Source organism: Etheostoma cragini, chromosome 1 (assembly GCF_013103735.1).
Source record: "Etheostoma cragini isolate CJK2018 chromosome 1, CSU_Ecrag_1.0, whole genome shotgun sequence".
NCBI lineage: Eukaryota > Metazoa > Chordata > Actinopteri > Perciformes > Percidae > Etheostoma > Etheostoma cragini.
In genome coordinates this window covers 20,596,342-20,612,754 of record NC_048407.1, presented here as the reverse complement: position 1 = coordinate 20,612,754, position 16,413 = coordinate 20,596,342, and the positions used below count along the sequence as shown (strand labels likewise).

The 16,413-nt window shown below is 40.2% G+C and overlaps 2 protein-coding genes across 4 annotated transcripts; both read left to right on the top strand.

Moving 5' to 3' along the window:
* The first annotated feature begins 1,447 nt into the window (after positions 1 to 1,447).
* On the top strand, positions 1,448 to 5,702 carry LOC117947571. Of its 3 annotated transcripts, none has more exons than XM_034876627.1 (5): positions 1,448 to 2,314; positions 2,655 to 3,032; positions 3,538 to 3,915; positions 4,014 to 4,451; positions 4,982 to 5,702. In XM_034876627.1, exons 1-5 carry the CDS (start codon positions 2,089 to 2,091, stop codon positions 5,326 to 5,328), a joined length of 1,767 nt encoding a protein of 588 aa, XP_034732518.1. In that variant the 5' UTR covers positions 1,448 to 2,088; the 3' UTR covers positions 5,329 to 5,702. The 3 variants fall into 3 exon arrangements, with proteins under 3 accessions (XP_034732518.1, XP_034732507.1, XP_034732527.1); XM_034876616.1 differs by having other exon boundaries at positions 1,449 to 2,314; positions 2,655 to 3,092; XM_034876636.1 differs by having other exon boundaries at positions 1,453 to 1,639; positions 2,655 to 3,092.
* A 1,551-nt stretch (positions 5,703 to 7,253) lies between these two features.
* cog4 (component of oligomeric golgi complex 4) lies at positions 7,254 to 16,409 on the top strand. Its single transcript, XM_034882802.1, has 19 exons — positions 7,254 to 7,634; positions 8,918 to 9,000; positions 9,130 to 9,244; positions 9,395 to 9,569; positions 9,827 to 10,020; positions 11,461 to 11,566; positions 11,659 to 11,816; positions 11,887 to 11,945; positions 12,026 to 12,150; positions 12,269 to 12,387; positions 12,851 to 13,017; positions 13,150 to 13,315; positions 13,667 to 13,729; positions 13,838 to 13,951; positions 14,341 to 14,433; positions 14,513 to 14,596; positions 14,696 to 14,797; positions 15,061 to 15,189; positions 15,683 to 16,409. The coding sequence occupies exons 1-19, from the start codon at positions 7,500 to 7,502 to the stop codon at positions 15,815 to 15,817; spliced, it is 2,322 nt and encodes a 773-aa protein (XP_034738693.1). The 5' UTR covers positions 7,254 to 7,499; the 3' UTR covers positions 15,818 to 16,409.
* Positions 16,410 to 16,413: the final 4 nt, after the last annotated feature.

The following is a 16,413-nucleotide window of genomic DNA, read 5'->3' as shown; positions in this document are numbered from 1 at the left end:
TTGGAAAAAGGCTGCAATGAAACAAAGAGTGAAAAATTTAAAGGGGTCTGAATACTTTCCGTACCCACTGTATTGATAACAGATACAGTTCTTTACTCACTACAGTAAAATTGTTTGCACAATGTTTATATATTTAATATAATATCTAATATTTTGTAACTGTGCTCTGGTTAGTTGTGTCACTGACTGAGCTAGCGGTATCCCAACCTTTACCTAAAATCTAGTTTATGTCCTTGACGTTGCACTTCCGAGATTTCTCCGGTGCTGCAGGAAATTCTTCCACGCATGTATTTTCCGTTACTTTCTTTGTGTTGGAAATTTAAATTTGGGCGATTTATGAGGACTTTTGTTGACTGCTCCTCAGATCTCTGCAGGGCAAATTGAGACAACTAGCTGGACTATCTGTCCAATCTGAGTTTTCTCTTGCATTATTACTATTTTGCGGCGGCTCTGTACGGAGCAGAAGGCCGCCCATGACGATTCTGATTGGTTTAAAGAAAAACAATCAAACCAGAGCACTTTTTCCTCCCGTCTCCGAAGGCTATGTGGAGTAGCCAGACCCTGCTCACTTTGGTGGAGTGTCTGGAAAAACAAGACTTCCTATAATCAGACAGAAGATTATTTTTCAAAATGTTAACTGCATGATGCAATATATAATATAATGCCTCATCTCCATAGGAATTACCATTTCTCCATGGGAGCATTGTGCTTCAGTCCTGTGGGAATAACAGGATATGTTTGCTTGAAATAACTAAACTTTTTATGCGAAACGCTCATATTTCTCATGTACTTTATATACAGTTTATGGAAAAACTTTACTGTGCCTGTTTTCAAAGTGCAGATTTGCTGGAAACTATCATTGACTAGCAATATATCGCCATAATGTATAGTTCACCTACATCACATTACATAGCTCTCACAATGCCATACATTAGAAGGGTGCGTGATATATATATTTTTTTAGCACATCCCTAAAGGCAGACCAAATAATGCAAATTTGTAAAGATTTTTTGCGGCTTATATATATTGTTAGCTGTTTTCTAAATTACATCAGTTATACGATTATTATATTTTTGGCAAGGGAAACATTTTATAGTGGTTATATCTTGTAATTACAGATGTAAACATCATAATACAGAAAACAGGTATCAAAAGGACAGTGACCCTTTGATGAAGTGAAGTAAAAGAAATGAATGTCATACTATCTAGCAGTATTATCATACTTATTTGTGGTACATATGATCCTATATTAATAAAATATATATATATATATATATATATAATCAAATTCAACAAAATAAAAAATAAAAATAAATCCCTTGTCCTTTTATCGAATGTGTAAAAAACAAACTAGCTACAACAATATTTGAAAACCACTTTTCTTTTTTTAAAGTATGTATGCGTATGAGATGCCGGATATGACGTTAGGCGGCAACAATGCATTGTGGGGTATTGTGTATCAAAATAACAGCTAACGTTAGCTAATGCCACTAATAGTAACCTTCTTTAACTGTCTGTGAGAGTAACCGTTAAGTGTAGCGAGACATCTTAGTAAAAATCGATCATTTGTAAACTACAAATCCATGGAAAATACATTATCAACGCTGAATATTAGCGGCACGTAATTTGGACCCCAGAGGTAATGCTGTGTGATGATTAACGATATCATAGCTAGCTAGCTAGCTACATTTATCACAGACATTTTTGGGGCGTTTTGTTTTTTTGCCCTTGAATGTAATACTATAAGATATCATACAGTGACCACAGTCTATGTAAGATACACATATGAGTATTATATGTTTTTGTTAAACCGTCGACAAGACGGATAATGAAAACTACCTCTACCAACCATAGACTGTTAAAGAAGCGCTCAGTGAACAGCTGTGAATAGTAGCAAATACCCTACGAGAACGATCCGATTCTTTTCAACAGCTATTTTTGGTACGATAGAAAGAGCACCGAGTCATAGTCCTACGTGGTGAGAGTCGTTCTTGCCTACCCTAGATCCGCTCTCCTTTGCTAAACTTAGATAGAAAGACATGATAAAGAGAGATGTAAGACATCTTAGATGTGTTTGGGTAAATCAAAATGGGTCAAACTCGAAAACGCAGCGGAATTTTGATGCACTTCAGCAATAAAGGCAACGATAAAGCGGAGTGTAATGTTTGCCGATCAAACTTGTCATATAAAGCAGGGTCAACAAACAATCTTCGCCGCCACTTAAATTCCCATCATCCATGGGTGCAAGTAGCCGAGGATGTGAGAAGACGACGAAGTCACAACGATAATGATGAGCAAGAAAACGCCGCATCAGGTACAAAGTGGTACAGGTCATCCATCGTGACTCACACCTATGAGTCTACCTCTGAAACTTTGATAAGTTGTTTTACTGTTTGTTCTTTAAAAACAATCTTGTGTGAAATTGTTTTTAGATTTGCACTAAAAATCAGTTTTCTGTTATTGTCACCATGGTTGTTTTTAGTTGTGCCAATAAAATGCTGGTTGCAGTCAAGCAGCACCCCTCACCACCCTACTCATCACAGAGTTCAAATGCTGACGGTGACACATTGATAAGAAAAAATAGTAACATGTTAATAAATATTGCATTGTTAGTAGCAGTCCTAATTCTAACTTTTGTGTTTTCCTCTTTTTAGTGGAAGTGACTCTGGAGGACTCTGACACCCATACCACCGTGATGGATGCTGATAATAGTTCTGCCATTAACGGCATCCTGGACGCTGCACAAGGAAGTCTAGCAGAAGAAATAACACACGAAGAGGAGAGTGATGACCGCTCTGTGAAATGTAGACAGAAAAAACGCAGCTTGGTTTGGAGGCACTACGAGTACCTGGACAGTTTGGCTGCTGCTCGTTGCCGCATTTGCATGAAGAAGTTACAGTGCTCCAAAGGCAGCAGCACCAGCAACCTGCATCGCCACTTGTCAAATCGACACCCGGGGGTCTTTTCTCAGCTGGTAGCAATCAAGCAGCACCCATCACCACCCCACTCATCACAGGGCTCAAATGCCAACAGTGACACATCAACACCACCCGAAACTGTCGGGGCGCCAAAGAAGCAGAGACAGTTTTCTGGTAATGTTCTACAGCTCACTGCTGTTTGTGTATAACATTCATACTGACTTTTTCAATGACATCTGTCTGAATAAGTGAAATATACAAATATGAGAAATAATATGAGAAATAATGGGAACTTCAAATCTTGTATGAAATTGTTTTCATATAATTGATTATCCATCTCATTTGCACTAAAAAAAATCTGTTTTCTATTATAGTTACAATATCTGTTTTTTATTGTGCCAATAAAATGCTTTCTAAAATTAAGTGTTACATGAATTGTATTCAAGGCAAGGCAACGTCCTTTATATTTGACATTTCATACAGAGGGTAAATTCAAAGTAGTAAATTCGCTGAAAAAAACTGAGATGTGGTGTCACCTTGTGTAATTTTTGCAATGCAAATCATTGACAAGTTGACATAGTCATATAAATATAACCTTTTTTGTTTTCCTCTTATTTAGTGGAAGTGACTCTAGAGGACTCTGACATCCATACTACAGTGAATGATGCTGATGTTAATTCTGCAATTAACGGCATCCTGGAAGCTGCACAAGGAAGTCTAGCAGAAGAAATAACACACGAAGAGGAGAGTGATGACCGCTCTGTAAAACGGAAACGGAATAAACGCAGCTTGGTTTGGAGGCACTACGAGTACCTGGACAGTTTGGCTGCTGCTCGTTGCCGCATTTGCATGAAGAAGTTACAGTGCTCTGAAGGCAGCAGCACCGGCAACCTGCATCGCCACTTGTCAAATAGACACCCGGGGGTCTTTTCTCAGCTGCTAGCAGACAAGCAGCACCCATCGCCACCCAACTCATCACAGGGCTCAAATGCCAACGGTGAGCATTGATTAAACAAAAATCCTATTAACATGTTAGTCAATAATGCATTGTAAGTTTTAGTCCTAATTCTAACTTTTTTGTTTTCCTCTCTTTAGTGGAAGTGACTCTTGAGGACTCTGACACCCATACCACCGTGATGGATGCTGATAATAGTTCTGCCATTAACGGCATCCTGGACGCTGCACAAGGAAGTCTAGCAGAAGAAATAACACACGAAGAGGAGAGTGATGACCACCCTGTGAAACAGAGAAGGAATAAACACAGCTTGGTTTGGAGGCACTACGAGTACCTGGACAGTTTGGCTGCTGCTCGTTGCCGCATTTGCATGAAGAAGTTACAGTGCTCCAAAGGCAGCAGCACCAGCAACCTGCATCGCCACTTGTCAAATAGACACCCGGGGGTCTTTTCTCAGCTGGTAGCAGTCAAGCAGCACCCATCACCACCCCACTCATCACAGGGCTCAGGTGCTAACAGTGACACATCAACACCACCCGAAACTGTCGGGGCGCCAAAGAAGCAGAGACAGTTTTCTGGTAATGTTCTATAGCTCCCTGTTGTTTGTGTATAACATTCATACTGACTTTTTCAATGACATCTGGCTGAATAAGTGAAATATACAATATGTTGTTTTTAACACATTTCTTCATTTATCAGAAGATAAATATTAAATGTTGTCTAAGCACAAACCTAGCTAACATATTATCCAATGTACAGTGCACAATTAGCAGAATTCAGATTTAAATTAGGAACTGTCTGATCAAAGATTGTGAACCACAAATTTAACACCAGCTTTCAGTACCTGACAATAAAACATCATCCGATCAAACACTATTTCAGTACTACTCAACCACTCAAGTAATTGTTTTGTCATTTTCCCAATCATTTTAAGAAAACAATTTTGTATCTAATAACCACCTAATGTGAGTCGAGTTAATGACTCTAATACATGCTTAAAGCAAAATTAATATCAAGTTTACATTTTCATGTTGTGGTTCTACTGTATCCAAGAATGTGAGACTAATAAGACTACACATGTGGCCTTCTCTTTCCCTCCCTTTTACAGGCAAATTGAAAGTTTCAAGAGCTTCCGAAGGAGAAACACGTGTGTTAAGGAGAGAGCGGGAACTGATAGAAGCTCTGAGGAGAGTGCAGAAGGAGGAAGCTCGGGCTGTGGAGCATCAGAGGGAGCTGCTCGAGAATCTGCGTGCAGTGAATGCCAGGGAGGCAGCTGCAGAGAGGCAGCAGATTGAGTCACTGAGGAAAGCACAGCTAGAGGAAGCCAAAGACTTGAGTAGACAAAGAGAAGAGGTCCAGAAGGAAAAGACACAGCTGCAGAAGAAATGGGAAGAGCTTCAGCAGGAAAGAGAAGAACTTGTCTTGTTGTTGTCCAAAGAACAGCAAGCCTCCTGATCATTTCAAATTGTCTATAAATGCTTTTGGACAAATTCAAACATGATGATGTAGAAATGTAAACTCCCCTTTTAGTAAAATATCTTTTGCAAACAATCAATGGACAGTAGTTTTTGTCAAAGCTGTGTTGCACTGCTTCTTTCTTCCTCTTCTGCCCACTCTGGTCCTTTCTCATTGTGTGATGTCCTGATATCACTCTGGTATCAGATGAGTAGACATCCAGGACAAACCTCTCCCACCACCACAACCACCTCAACCTGCAGTCCCGCACTCACTAATGGCTGCAACAAACAATTTTCAAATGAATATAGTAGATTAGCCATGACAATGTATGCGTTGCTTCTCACTCAAGTCTGCAGACAGGCTCAGTTGCAGAAAAATATACATTTGCCAATGAAACTGGAATGCCAGGAAAAAAACTGACACAGATTTTCTCCTGATGTGATGATCAATCAAACAAATGTAATGGTTTCATGCTTTTTCTTTCCTTTTTGAGACCGTGGCTTTAACAAGTGGCGTGATCCTTTTAGGAAACTTACGGTTTACAATATCTGGAGTCCAATAATGGCTCTGTTGGCATCATATTTCCTTCAGTGCCTTTTTTTTTTAAACAGTCAAGAAAGGCAGTTTTGATTTTGGTTAAAATGTTTTCATTCTGTCACTGGAGTATCATCTTTCCTACAGGAATACTACAAGTAATGACTTAAAAAATGGATCTGTAAGAGAATGTTTTGAACATAATTACATTGTACACTCTTCTTTAGTGAATCAATACATAACTAACGTTTCAGGAAGCAGGGGTTAATTTATGGCACAGCCAAAGGACACATTTTATTTTAAAGTTGGAAAATGCTTACAAGATGGTAGTGAGGTCAGATTTATTGTGGGTAACCGAGATATAATTGCCTATACAAATTGCAAATTGATGCATTGAGAACCAAAAATTAAATTCTATTAACCTCCAGTGTATTGGTATTGTGGCAGAAGTTTCTGAGGCAGATGCAACGGTTAGAACCAAAACCAAAGATGTATTACCAACAGTCAAGGTGGGCAACAGATCCACTCAAGAACAGTATAAACTTGAATTATTTGTCTGTTAAATCTAGCTTTAATACATGTAATTCATATGATACTTACATGGTGGATATAATTGTGTCACAGTAAACCTGAGGTAGGGTACCATTTTAGCAGGGCGCAACTGGTTGAGGGGCTGCAGGCAAAATATAAAGAAGCTGCCATGCAAAGCAAGCCCAATATTAGCTGGGCTCTGCTAAATTGTTGTTTTTATTTACGCGAATGAACATTTTAAAAGAAAATCACTTCCATCTAGTGCCTATGAATGGCTTATGTGGCCATCGGTCACTCCCCGATGTAAGTCGAGTGCAGATTTGAGTTGCGCATGCTCAGATTTAAACGGTTTACGGCTTAATGCGTCATACTGAAATTTGTGAAATCCATGAAACTATAACCTTTTTTCATTACAAACAATAAAAGAAGATGGGAATCATTTCAAAAACGTTTTAGCTATCTATGATTGTTTGATTGCTAACGTTAGCTCAAAACGCCATTCAAGTGACAGCTTTTGTTGTGTTTGATTGCTATCAATTGCTATTGCCTAACAATTAAACAACAATGAGCATGCGCAACTCAGATCTGCACTCGACCAGAGCCTCTGGTTAGGCTCTAAACACCATTCAAGTGACAGTCTTTGTTGTTCTTCATTCATAGCTTGTAGCTAAGCTAGCAGTCATTTCAAAACCGTTTTAGCTATCTCTGGCTGTTTGATTGTTAACGTTAGCTCAAAACGCCATTCAACCGCACTCGACTTATACCGGTGAGTGACAGCCTCCACTGTTTAAGTACAAACGTACAACGCATGCGTATTAGGAGAGTATTTTTACTGAGAATTTGACTTCTCAGGTAAGGCTTCTGTGCTGCCACAGCAAGCCCCCACCACCAACAAATATTAATGTGCGGGTTTATGTTATTGATGGTAAAGAACAATGTTACAGTCATGCTTGGGGTCACAATTTTGAATCAAAGAGGCAATTCGTCTCCTCTGGAGCTCACTTCCTGTGAAAAGGTGTTGCCTGACAGGCTAAATCCTGGGTGAACAACCCACCTGTGACGTGGGGTCCTCGGGTCCTGAAGTTCTGTATCGGTGGCGGAAGATGGCAGACAGCGGACCCGTGGCAGCAAAGAAATGCGACGCTGGCTCACTGTCCTCTGTGAGTATGGAGACCATATCGGCCCTGACGGAGCTGGAGGACCTGGAGAGAGTTTACCAGCAGCTCTGCGCTGAGGAGGTTTGTAATAAACGACCGTTAACAGCAGTTTGTTTGGTGTGTACACTCACTGTCGTCATCCATCACGTAAACTTCCGGAATGCTGCTGGCTCAAAACAAAAACTCCACTTTTTAATTTTTTGGCTTAATGGAATCTAAACAATTAAGCAAATGACTTGTAATTGCAGTGAAGGCTAGAGCTAGGCTGCTAATATTTTCTGGAAAAGGTGGAAGACAGGGCTAACGTTAGCAGCTGAGTTAGCAAGGTACGCAACACTGTCTACACACCTGTCTACTACCGTGGACAGTTCAATACCATGAAGAGTTGGATTTTGACCGCAGAATTGGTTCTGGTTGTTGGCATTTGGGCTCTCTGTGACTGAGATTAGCTGTACGTTTGTGACCGCTGGTCGGTAGCGAATAGGTCAACCAGTTTGTCCCACCAGCTGAATCTGAGATTTGTTACTACCATTGTAAGACCATCCTAAATATATACCCTGATGCCACCAATGATGTATATCATGTTAATATGATATAATACGACATAATGAAATGTCGTGCCAGAAAAAAATATGACGAAACGTACATCCAACTACGAGCATGAAATATCTACACTGCTGTGCCGTGTCCCCCTCTCTATAGCCCAGCCCAAAGCTTTACAGCCAGCCTTTCGGCTCTTAGTTCATCAGTTATGAACGTCTGTTTAGAGACTTTTAAAAGATATGACTTATTGATTGACAAGTAAATCTAAGGAGATCATCTTAGGATCACAAGCACAATCACGCAATCAAACGAAGAAATGGGACAGTGGCTTCAAAGAAAAGGAATTCATGGGCCATTTGTGCACAGTAGACAGTATGTAAGGGCGTGTCCATCAGATATATATAAAAGCACATCAACAAAGTAAAGAATACATTATTGCTTAGAAATCCTAAAAAACTTACTTGACAGAGCAAATAACATATACAATAAAATTTACAAAGATATGGAGTCCTATAATGGCCCTGTTAATGCAAGAAGGTTATTCAACTCACCCTATATCTCTTAAACTACTTACTTGCCATATTTTCTAATAATTGACACGTCTATCACATGACATCTACATGACTAGATATATGTGGTTTCTTAAAAACATTTATGTAGGTTTTGATGGAAAATAAGAAGGCAGTTGGACACTGAATGAAAAAAAACAGACATTTTAAAGTTGTAAAGCACTACACAGTATTTGTATAGGATGCTGAAATCAAAACATTAACATTCTTCATGTAATTCTTCATGACATGTCTTGTTTTCTCCTAATACAGAAAGAAGTGGATTTTGAGCTGGAAAGACTGGTGGGGCAGGAGGGGTCCATCCACACAAAGATGCTGGCGCTGCAGAGGATGGGGTACAGTTTGTACAGTTAATTGTAGTTCAAAAAAAAAAGCACTAGATGAAACCAATCAAAACCAACACAGTTTGTGTTCAACAAGAATATGTTCTCTGTTGTACAAAATGCTGTCTCTGTGCTCTATAGGCCCAACCTTCAGTTGATTGAAGGAGACGCCAGTCAGCTGTCAGGCATGATCACATTTACCTGCAGTCTGGCTGAAAATGTCAGCCGCAAAGTCAGACAGCTAGACCTCGCAAAAGTAAATACACAATGACAAAATCACCTCTGCAAAATGTATAATTTTCAGCAGTGTATAAGAGTTTTTTTATCCAAGTTGTTTATAAGTTGTGTTAATTACAATAGTGTTGCACTGGATCTTAAAGTGTGTATCTCGTTTTTATTTTTGTAGACACGGCTGTATAACGTCATCCAGCGTGCCGACGATATCCTCGATCTAAAGTTCTGCACAGATGGCGTGCAGACAGCTCTACGTAATGAAGATTATGAGCAGGCTGCTGCTCACATCCATCGATACCTCTCTCTGGACCAGTCGGTCATTGAGCTGAGCCGGCAGGGAGAAGAAAGTACGAGGCTTCTAGTTTTCTGTCCTAGTGCATCGCTCAGTATTCAGTCTTACACTGCAGTGAAGAAGTACTGTAATCCTGTTTGTGTTTTGCACCATTTTGATTATGATTTAGTTAGATCATTATAGGATCATAGTTTTTCATGAAAAAAAAGCTCTTACTGAACTCTAAGTAGAATTATAAATCAGCTGTAAAAAAAGATACAATATACCTCTAGGCTCGCACTGTAACTCTTCAAATGCATGATGTCTCCACAGGCAGTACTGTGGATGCCAGTCTGTTAATGCTGCAGGAGGCAGAGCAGAAACTTAAGATTATCGTTGCTGAAAAGCTGGATGAAGCTGTTGCAGCAGTCGACCTTGCACAAGTGGAAAGGTTTTTCAAGATCTTTCCTCTGTTGGGCCTCCACCAGCAGGGCCTCGTCCGTTTTGGCCAGTATCTCTGCACTCAGGTAAGTTTTGGTTTTAATGCGGTTTGTGTTTGTGCTTTTTTTTTTTTTTTTTTTTGTCCGTGTGGTCGGCCAACACGCTACAACATCATCATCATTATTAGCAAACTTTATTTGTAGAGCACTTTAAAACATTCACAATGGACCAAAGTGTTGTACAGGAGAATAAATGAAATACACAGCTCACAAGGCATACAATACGAAAAGGAAGAGGTGGGTTTTATGAAGAGAATTAAATACAAACATTCACACAATAGAATACAAGCATTTTATAGTTATATGTAGAATTCATTTTTTGAACTACTTATTATAATAAGAAGGCTAATTCTCTTTTGAGGAGCCATTATTTATGTTCACTTGAGGTAGATCATTCCACAATTTAGGAGCCGCACTCCATACAATGGCAAAGACACGGTCGATTTGAGCTTAAGCTTAGTTAGTTAGTTTGGGGACACTCAGGAGCAGTTGACCAGCTGACCTAAGAGATAGGTGTTTAAAGGTGTTCAGAGTTATAGGGTGGGGCAAGACCATTTAGGTATTTAAAAGCAAAATAAAATAATTTTAAAGTGGATCCTAAAATGTAGTGCTTGTATCTCTCTCTCTGTTCCACAAACCACTTTTTGTAGTTTCTGTATTTGATGCGATATCACACGAGAATTGCATATCACCCAAAAATCCGTCTTGTGAGGCCACAATGCGTTTGTGACCGAACGGCAGCAAACCGGCATCAGGTGAGGAGTTGGCCGAAGTTTAGTGTTTGTGACGGCCACGGCTGTTTATTCAAAACATCAATGGCGGACGTGCCGTCCATTTTCCAAGCAGTGACAATGACTTATCAGATGGTTCTGTGTTAACAAACCATCTGGCGCATCAAGTTAGTGTTAGGGGCTGTTGTAGCGTGTTGGCCCTGGTCGGCCACCTTATTGAGTATTTCTCAAAAACTTTAATTAACTTTGGTGGAATGATGGGACATGGACCAAGTAAGAGTTGGTACTTCTTTTATTTTTTTTGCTGCACTTGATTTAAATACTATTGGCCCATATATTCCTTGGATCACAGTGTATGATTTGATGAAGATCAGATCCAGATTTTGGATCCAGATGCAGCTTTGAAATTAGAAAAAAAAAAAATCCACAAAAAACAGACCTTGGTTGAGGTACTTGCTTTCTATTATTCACTCTGGTGAAACATTTTCATTATTTATTGGTTGTTGCTTGTAAATTCTATGAAACAAATACCTTCCTGATCGTGTACTCGTTCTATTTAGTTTAAAAGTTTCAGCTAAATACTTCAATTAGTAGAATGTTCCCACTCTGTAAGTACATGTGGATAATAAATATAGATCTCTTAAGCCATCTTTGTTTTTTGCACAGAATTAGTTGCAGATATGTTATGTCTGAATTTTTTTTTCTTTCTTTTTAACACATATTCATGTTCTCACAGCTTTCCTCCAAAGCGGAGGAGAACCTGCTTTTGGCCTCAGGTGGAGATCTGGGCGAGAAGAGAGCACCGCTGGTATTTGCAGACACTCTGACGCTGCTGCTGGAAGGTGAGAAAACAGGCCTGATGCTCTCCGTCTGTGTACGCTTGCCTTTGTTTGCACGGGATATACTCCTCTAACGCTTTGGTGTGTGATTACAGGTATTGCTCGTGTCGTTGAGACTCATCAGCCCATAGTGGAGACATACTACGGTCCAGGGCATCTGTACACACTCATCACTCACCTGCAGCAGGAATGTGACCGACAGGCCCAGAAAATAGTCGACAAGTTTATACAGCAGAGAGGATTCCACAACAAGGTGTGCATGCCATCTGAACTGCATGCAGGTGTTTTTAATGCATAAATGTGAACTTGCATCCCTCCTGTAGTTTCAGGTCGCTCAGAGCAGCATGATGAAGAGCGTGCCGGGAGAAGGGATCGAGCCCAGGTTTGTCTCAACAACGTCCTCTTCTCCTCTATTATTTTCTCTATGGTGTTTTTGTTTACACATCTGTCTCATGTGAACAGAGAGCTGGACCCCGTACTGACTGAAGTAACCCTGATGAACGCAAGGGCGGAGCTCTACCTGCGCTTCTTACGCCGTCGTATGCTGGCCGACTTTGAAGTTGGGGATGCTCAGAGCGTCACACAGGGTAGTTTTACAGTAACATGTGGCGATGCATGCACAAATGCCTTTTTGAGATGTGGAGATAAAAAACTTTCCATCTATCTAAAATACCAATTTGTTTGTACATTTTTGGGAAAACCCAGAGCATCAGCAGAACACTGAGAAGCTACTGAAACACTGCTTGCTTAGCAGGATGATGCAGGAGCTGATTGGTTACTATGTTCCAATGGAAGAGTACTACATGAGAGAGTCTGTCAACAAGGTAAATGACTCTATTTTATATTGTATTTTAATATTTGAAAAAAATATCTTAAAGCGGCCTCATCATCTCTGCTTGAGGCTACATTAGCCGTTGCTACCATAATACACTTGTATCTCTGCAGGCTGTTAGAGTTGCATTGTGGGTAATGCAAGCACCAGATTTTGACGAGGAGAAATAATGTGTGGAAATAAAAAAAGGTGTCTTTTGGTTCTGCTGAAGTGATTCTGATTCTTCTTAAAATTTTGAAGATTATTTTTTTATTGTTTTAACTACTCTCACAATAACCATTTGGCCCTTTTAAAAATAAATGTTGACATAAATGTTCCATGAAATTGTTATCACTGCAGTAGAGGTAATTCAAGGGTTGAACATTTAGGGAAACATTGTATTCAACACATAATGTTATATTTACTCATTAGAGCATATTCATTTTAGTTTAAATAGAATACATTTTCCTCCTCAGGCTGTTGCTATGGATACATATGAAAAGGGTCAGCTGACCTCCAGCATGGTGGACGACTGTTTCTACATTGTGAAGAAGTGCATCAGTAGAGCTTTATCCAGCTCCAGCATCGACTGCCTCTGTGCCATGATCAATCACGCCAACTCTGTGCTGGAGTCTGACTTCAGGTGCTCACTCTTTCACTTTCCATTTTTTCTTCTTTTGTTTTATTTATATATTTATTTATTTATTTTAATACACTTCTTCAGTTCTCATACATGTTTGTTTCTCTTCTTTTCCCATCTCTCCCCACCTGGCAGGGAGGTGTTATATAATAAGCTGCGGCAAGGCTTCCCGGCTACGACGCTTCAGGACATCCAGCGTGGCGTCAGCAGCGCGGTCAGTCTGATGCAGAGCAGCTTACAGCAGGGGAAGTTCAACACGATGGGCATCGAGAGCGCTGAACACGCCAAGGCTGCATTTCTGGTAAGACAATTAGACAAACACACACACACACACACACACACACACATATATATCCCAACCTCGGTCTCAGGCAGTGTCTCCTAGAAATATATAAAAAGCAGCAGTAACTAAACTCAGGAAGGAAATGCATGAATAACCCTTCTCCTGATTTAAGTGATTTTAGTGCTTTCATTTTTAAAATGGCTTTTAGCTAAAGGAAGCACAACTTCAAAAACCTTTTTAACCAATTTGTCTATAAGTAGAATCAAGAAACACCTAAAATGTTCAAGGCTCAAATAATTTTGCAGACCATATTTTCAGACAAAGAGTTGCTCTAAATCCTACTGAACCATGTTTTTCTTTCCATTTCAGGTGACTCTGAATAACGTTGAGGTGTGTAGTGAGTATATCACGACTTTAAAGAGAAACCTCGAGGTAAGTTTTACACATGTGCTAGCACTCTGCATCTCTTCTGTTCATCTTGTCACTAATTGTTGACCTCATTGTTTGGCGATGTTCCTCTTCTTCTTTTTTGCCTCTCAGAATGACTGCTCCAAGCTGTTTAATCAGGGCGCCGGCTCCGGAGAACAAGGCAAGATTGAAAGTTGTTTGTCCGACCTCGTCAACACATCTGCTAAGTTCAAGGATCTCTTACAGGTTGGAGAGACACACACATTGATCAATGCTGAGAGCTGTGTATTTACTTATTAACAGTAGGTGCTACACAACAGGAAAGGCAAGGCAGCTTTACTTGTATATCAAAAGAACAACTAAAACAGGTAAAATATGAGGAAAAAAGTTACAATGCAGTATAAGAAATAAACATTAACAGTAAAAAACTGCTAAAAATACAAAAGCAGATAATGCAACTTCAGTCGGGGACCAATTCTTGCTGTGTGTTTTCATATGGTTAGAGTGACAGATTTACTTTATGTAAATAGACAAATTAATTCTAATTTAATGGTCTCATTAGAATGAGGAAAAATGAAAACCTCTTGCCACTGAGCGGTAAAGGTTTCCTACTCTGATATGGTTTTTTTTCACAGGAGGGCCTGACTGAGTTAAACACAACAGCCATAAAGCCTCAGGTCAAACCCTGGATCAGCAGCTTCCTGTCCATCTCACACAACATAGAAGAGGTAAAGGTTTCAGAATAGAGAACAGAAATAAACCAGAGTCCATAAAACATGTTGCTGTAACAGCTGGTGTTCCTTCCAGGAGGAGTTTAATGATTATGAAGCTAACGATCCCTGGGTGCAGCCGCTCATCGTTAACTTGGAGCAGCTCATGGCAGAGTTCAAGGTAACATTTCAGCTATGACTCCAAAGTGAGTGAGTGAGTGTGTGAGTGCGTCCCCTTTCCTTTGATTTATTTTTTAACGCCTCTGTGTCCCCTCACTAGACGGCACAGTCTCCTGTCATCTACGACACACTGACCAGCCTGATGACCAGCTTGATATCCATTGAAATGGAGAAGACCGTCCTCAAATGTTCCTTCAGCAGGGTGAGGAGCTGACCTCAGCCACAAGGTGGCACCGAGCACCCTCTGCATCACATTGCATCACATCACTAACATGTGGTGCAAGGCCTCAGGCAAAGATTTATTAATGAGTCCAGAAAGGCCTGCAGGAGAGGCTGCTCCCTTTTTGTCACAAGGGCATCTTTCTATATGAGCAGAGTTTTCAGGATACTTAAACATAAAATAACTGTTTATATAACTGTTTATACTTTCTACAACATAAAACCCCTCCACTGTATCTGTTGTAGCTCGGAGGGCTTCAGTTCGATAAAGAGCTTCGGTCTCTTGTGGCGTACCTCACCACCGTAACCACCTGGACCATCAGGGATAAGTTTGCTCGTCTCACACAAATGGCCACCATCCTCAACCTGGAGCGGGTAATTTAGATCCTTTTACACACATCATTCTTTTATGTTTATGGAAGTTATTGTCAGTGGTGGAATGTAACTAAGTACATTTACTCCAGTACAGTTTTGAGATACTATTATATTATATATTTCCATTTTATGCTACTTTATACTTCAGTACATTTCAATTGTAGAAATTACATTTATCTGACAGCTTTAGATACCAGTTATAAAATATGATGCATTGTCAAAAAATTACTACTGAGAAGATATAAAGCAGTTAAATTAGCTCCACCTCAACCAACTACAGCAGTAAAATGGGGCATCCAGGCAGCCTTGGGGTGTGTAGATGCAGGATAGATTATATCAGGCCTGGGCCCTTTGGCCTGCCCTCCCTTTTGAAATATATTTTGCTCATTATACTAGTAATTTTCACAGTATAGTGTTGCTATTTTGACATACTTAGGTAAAGGATACAGTTACTGCCTCCTGATTTTCTCACATGTACTTATTTGGACTTCAGGTAACGGAGATCTTGGATTACTGGGGCCCAAACTCGGGGCCCCTGACGTGGCGGCTGACCCCGGCGGAAGTACGTCAGGTTCTAGCGCTGCGTGTTGACTTCAGAAGTGAAGATATCAAGAGACTGCGACTGTAACTCATGAACCACTCCACTGGTTAACAGTGATTGCCTTGCAGTACCCACCTTGTGATGTTTTTTTCACTGAAGAGCTCTGCACAATCCAGGTTTAATCCATGTTTATGTAAATGCGTGTGGGGCGGGGCTAAATGGCTGGGGATTTCTTTTTTTCCTGAAACATAAATGCTCATCCTGGAGATTTCATACAGGTTTTCAGACTCCGCCTTCTGCACCACGCCCAGCTCAGCTGTTAGGGCAATGGTTTGGGGTTAACATGGCAGAGATGGTGAACTATTTGATATGAATGATCTGTCAAATGTGCAAGTATTCTCTTAAATGTGTGATTAAAAGGTGTAATTGTTCGGGGAGTCCCATCCTTTTAACCTGTAGCTGGATCTGAGAAACGAGGACACCCTGGGACTGAGGAGGGGAGCTCTGCGGCTGTCAGTGAAATGTCAGTAATGAACATCGTACCCATTAAACTGAAAGCAGGTCAGGCAGCTGATCCAGCCTAGTCATTCAATATATGAATAGCTCCTTGTCTGTGATGATGGAACACATTTAACCTAATAAATTGAGAGCCGCTCTGCAATGCCTCTGATCCCTGCCATCAG

Excerpts from the sequence above, each read along its gene's own strand:
- LOC117947571 (XM_034876616.1), top strand. The coding sequence starts at position 2,089 with ATGGGTCAAACTCGAAAACGCAGCGGAATTTTGATGCACTTCAGCAAT. Across the intron at positions 3,916-4,013 it reads ACAGGGCTCAAATGCCAACG|TGGAAGTGACTCTTGAGGAC; the intron begins GTGAGCATTGAT and ends TCCTCTCTTTAG. Across the intron at positions 4,452-4,981 it reads GAAGCAGAGACAGTTTTCTG|GCAAATTGAAAGTTTCAAGA; the intron begins GTAATGTTCTAT and ends TCCCTTTTACAG.
- cog4 (XM_034882802.1), top strand. The coding sequence starts at position 7,500 with ATGGCAGACAGCGGACCCGTGGCAGCAAAGAAATGCGACGCTGGCTCA. Across the intron at positions 11,946-12,025 it reads GGAGAAGGGATCGAGCCCAG|AGAGCTGGACCCCGTACTGA; the intron begins GTTTGTCTCAAC and ends TCATGTGAACAG. Across the intron at positions 14,597-14,695 it reads AGCTCATGGCAGAGTTCAAG|ACGGCACAGTCTCCTGTCAT; the intron begins GTAACATTTCAG and ends TCCCCTCACTAG.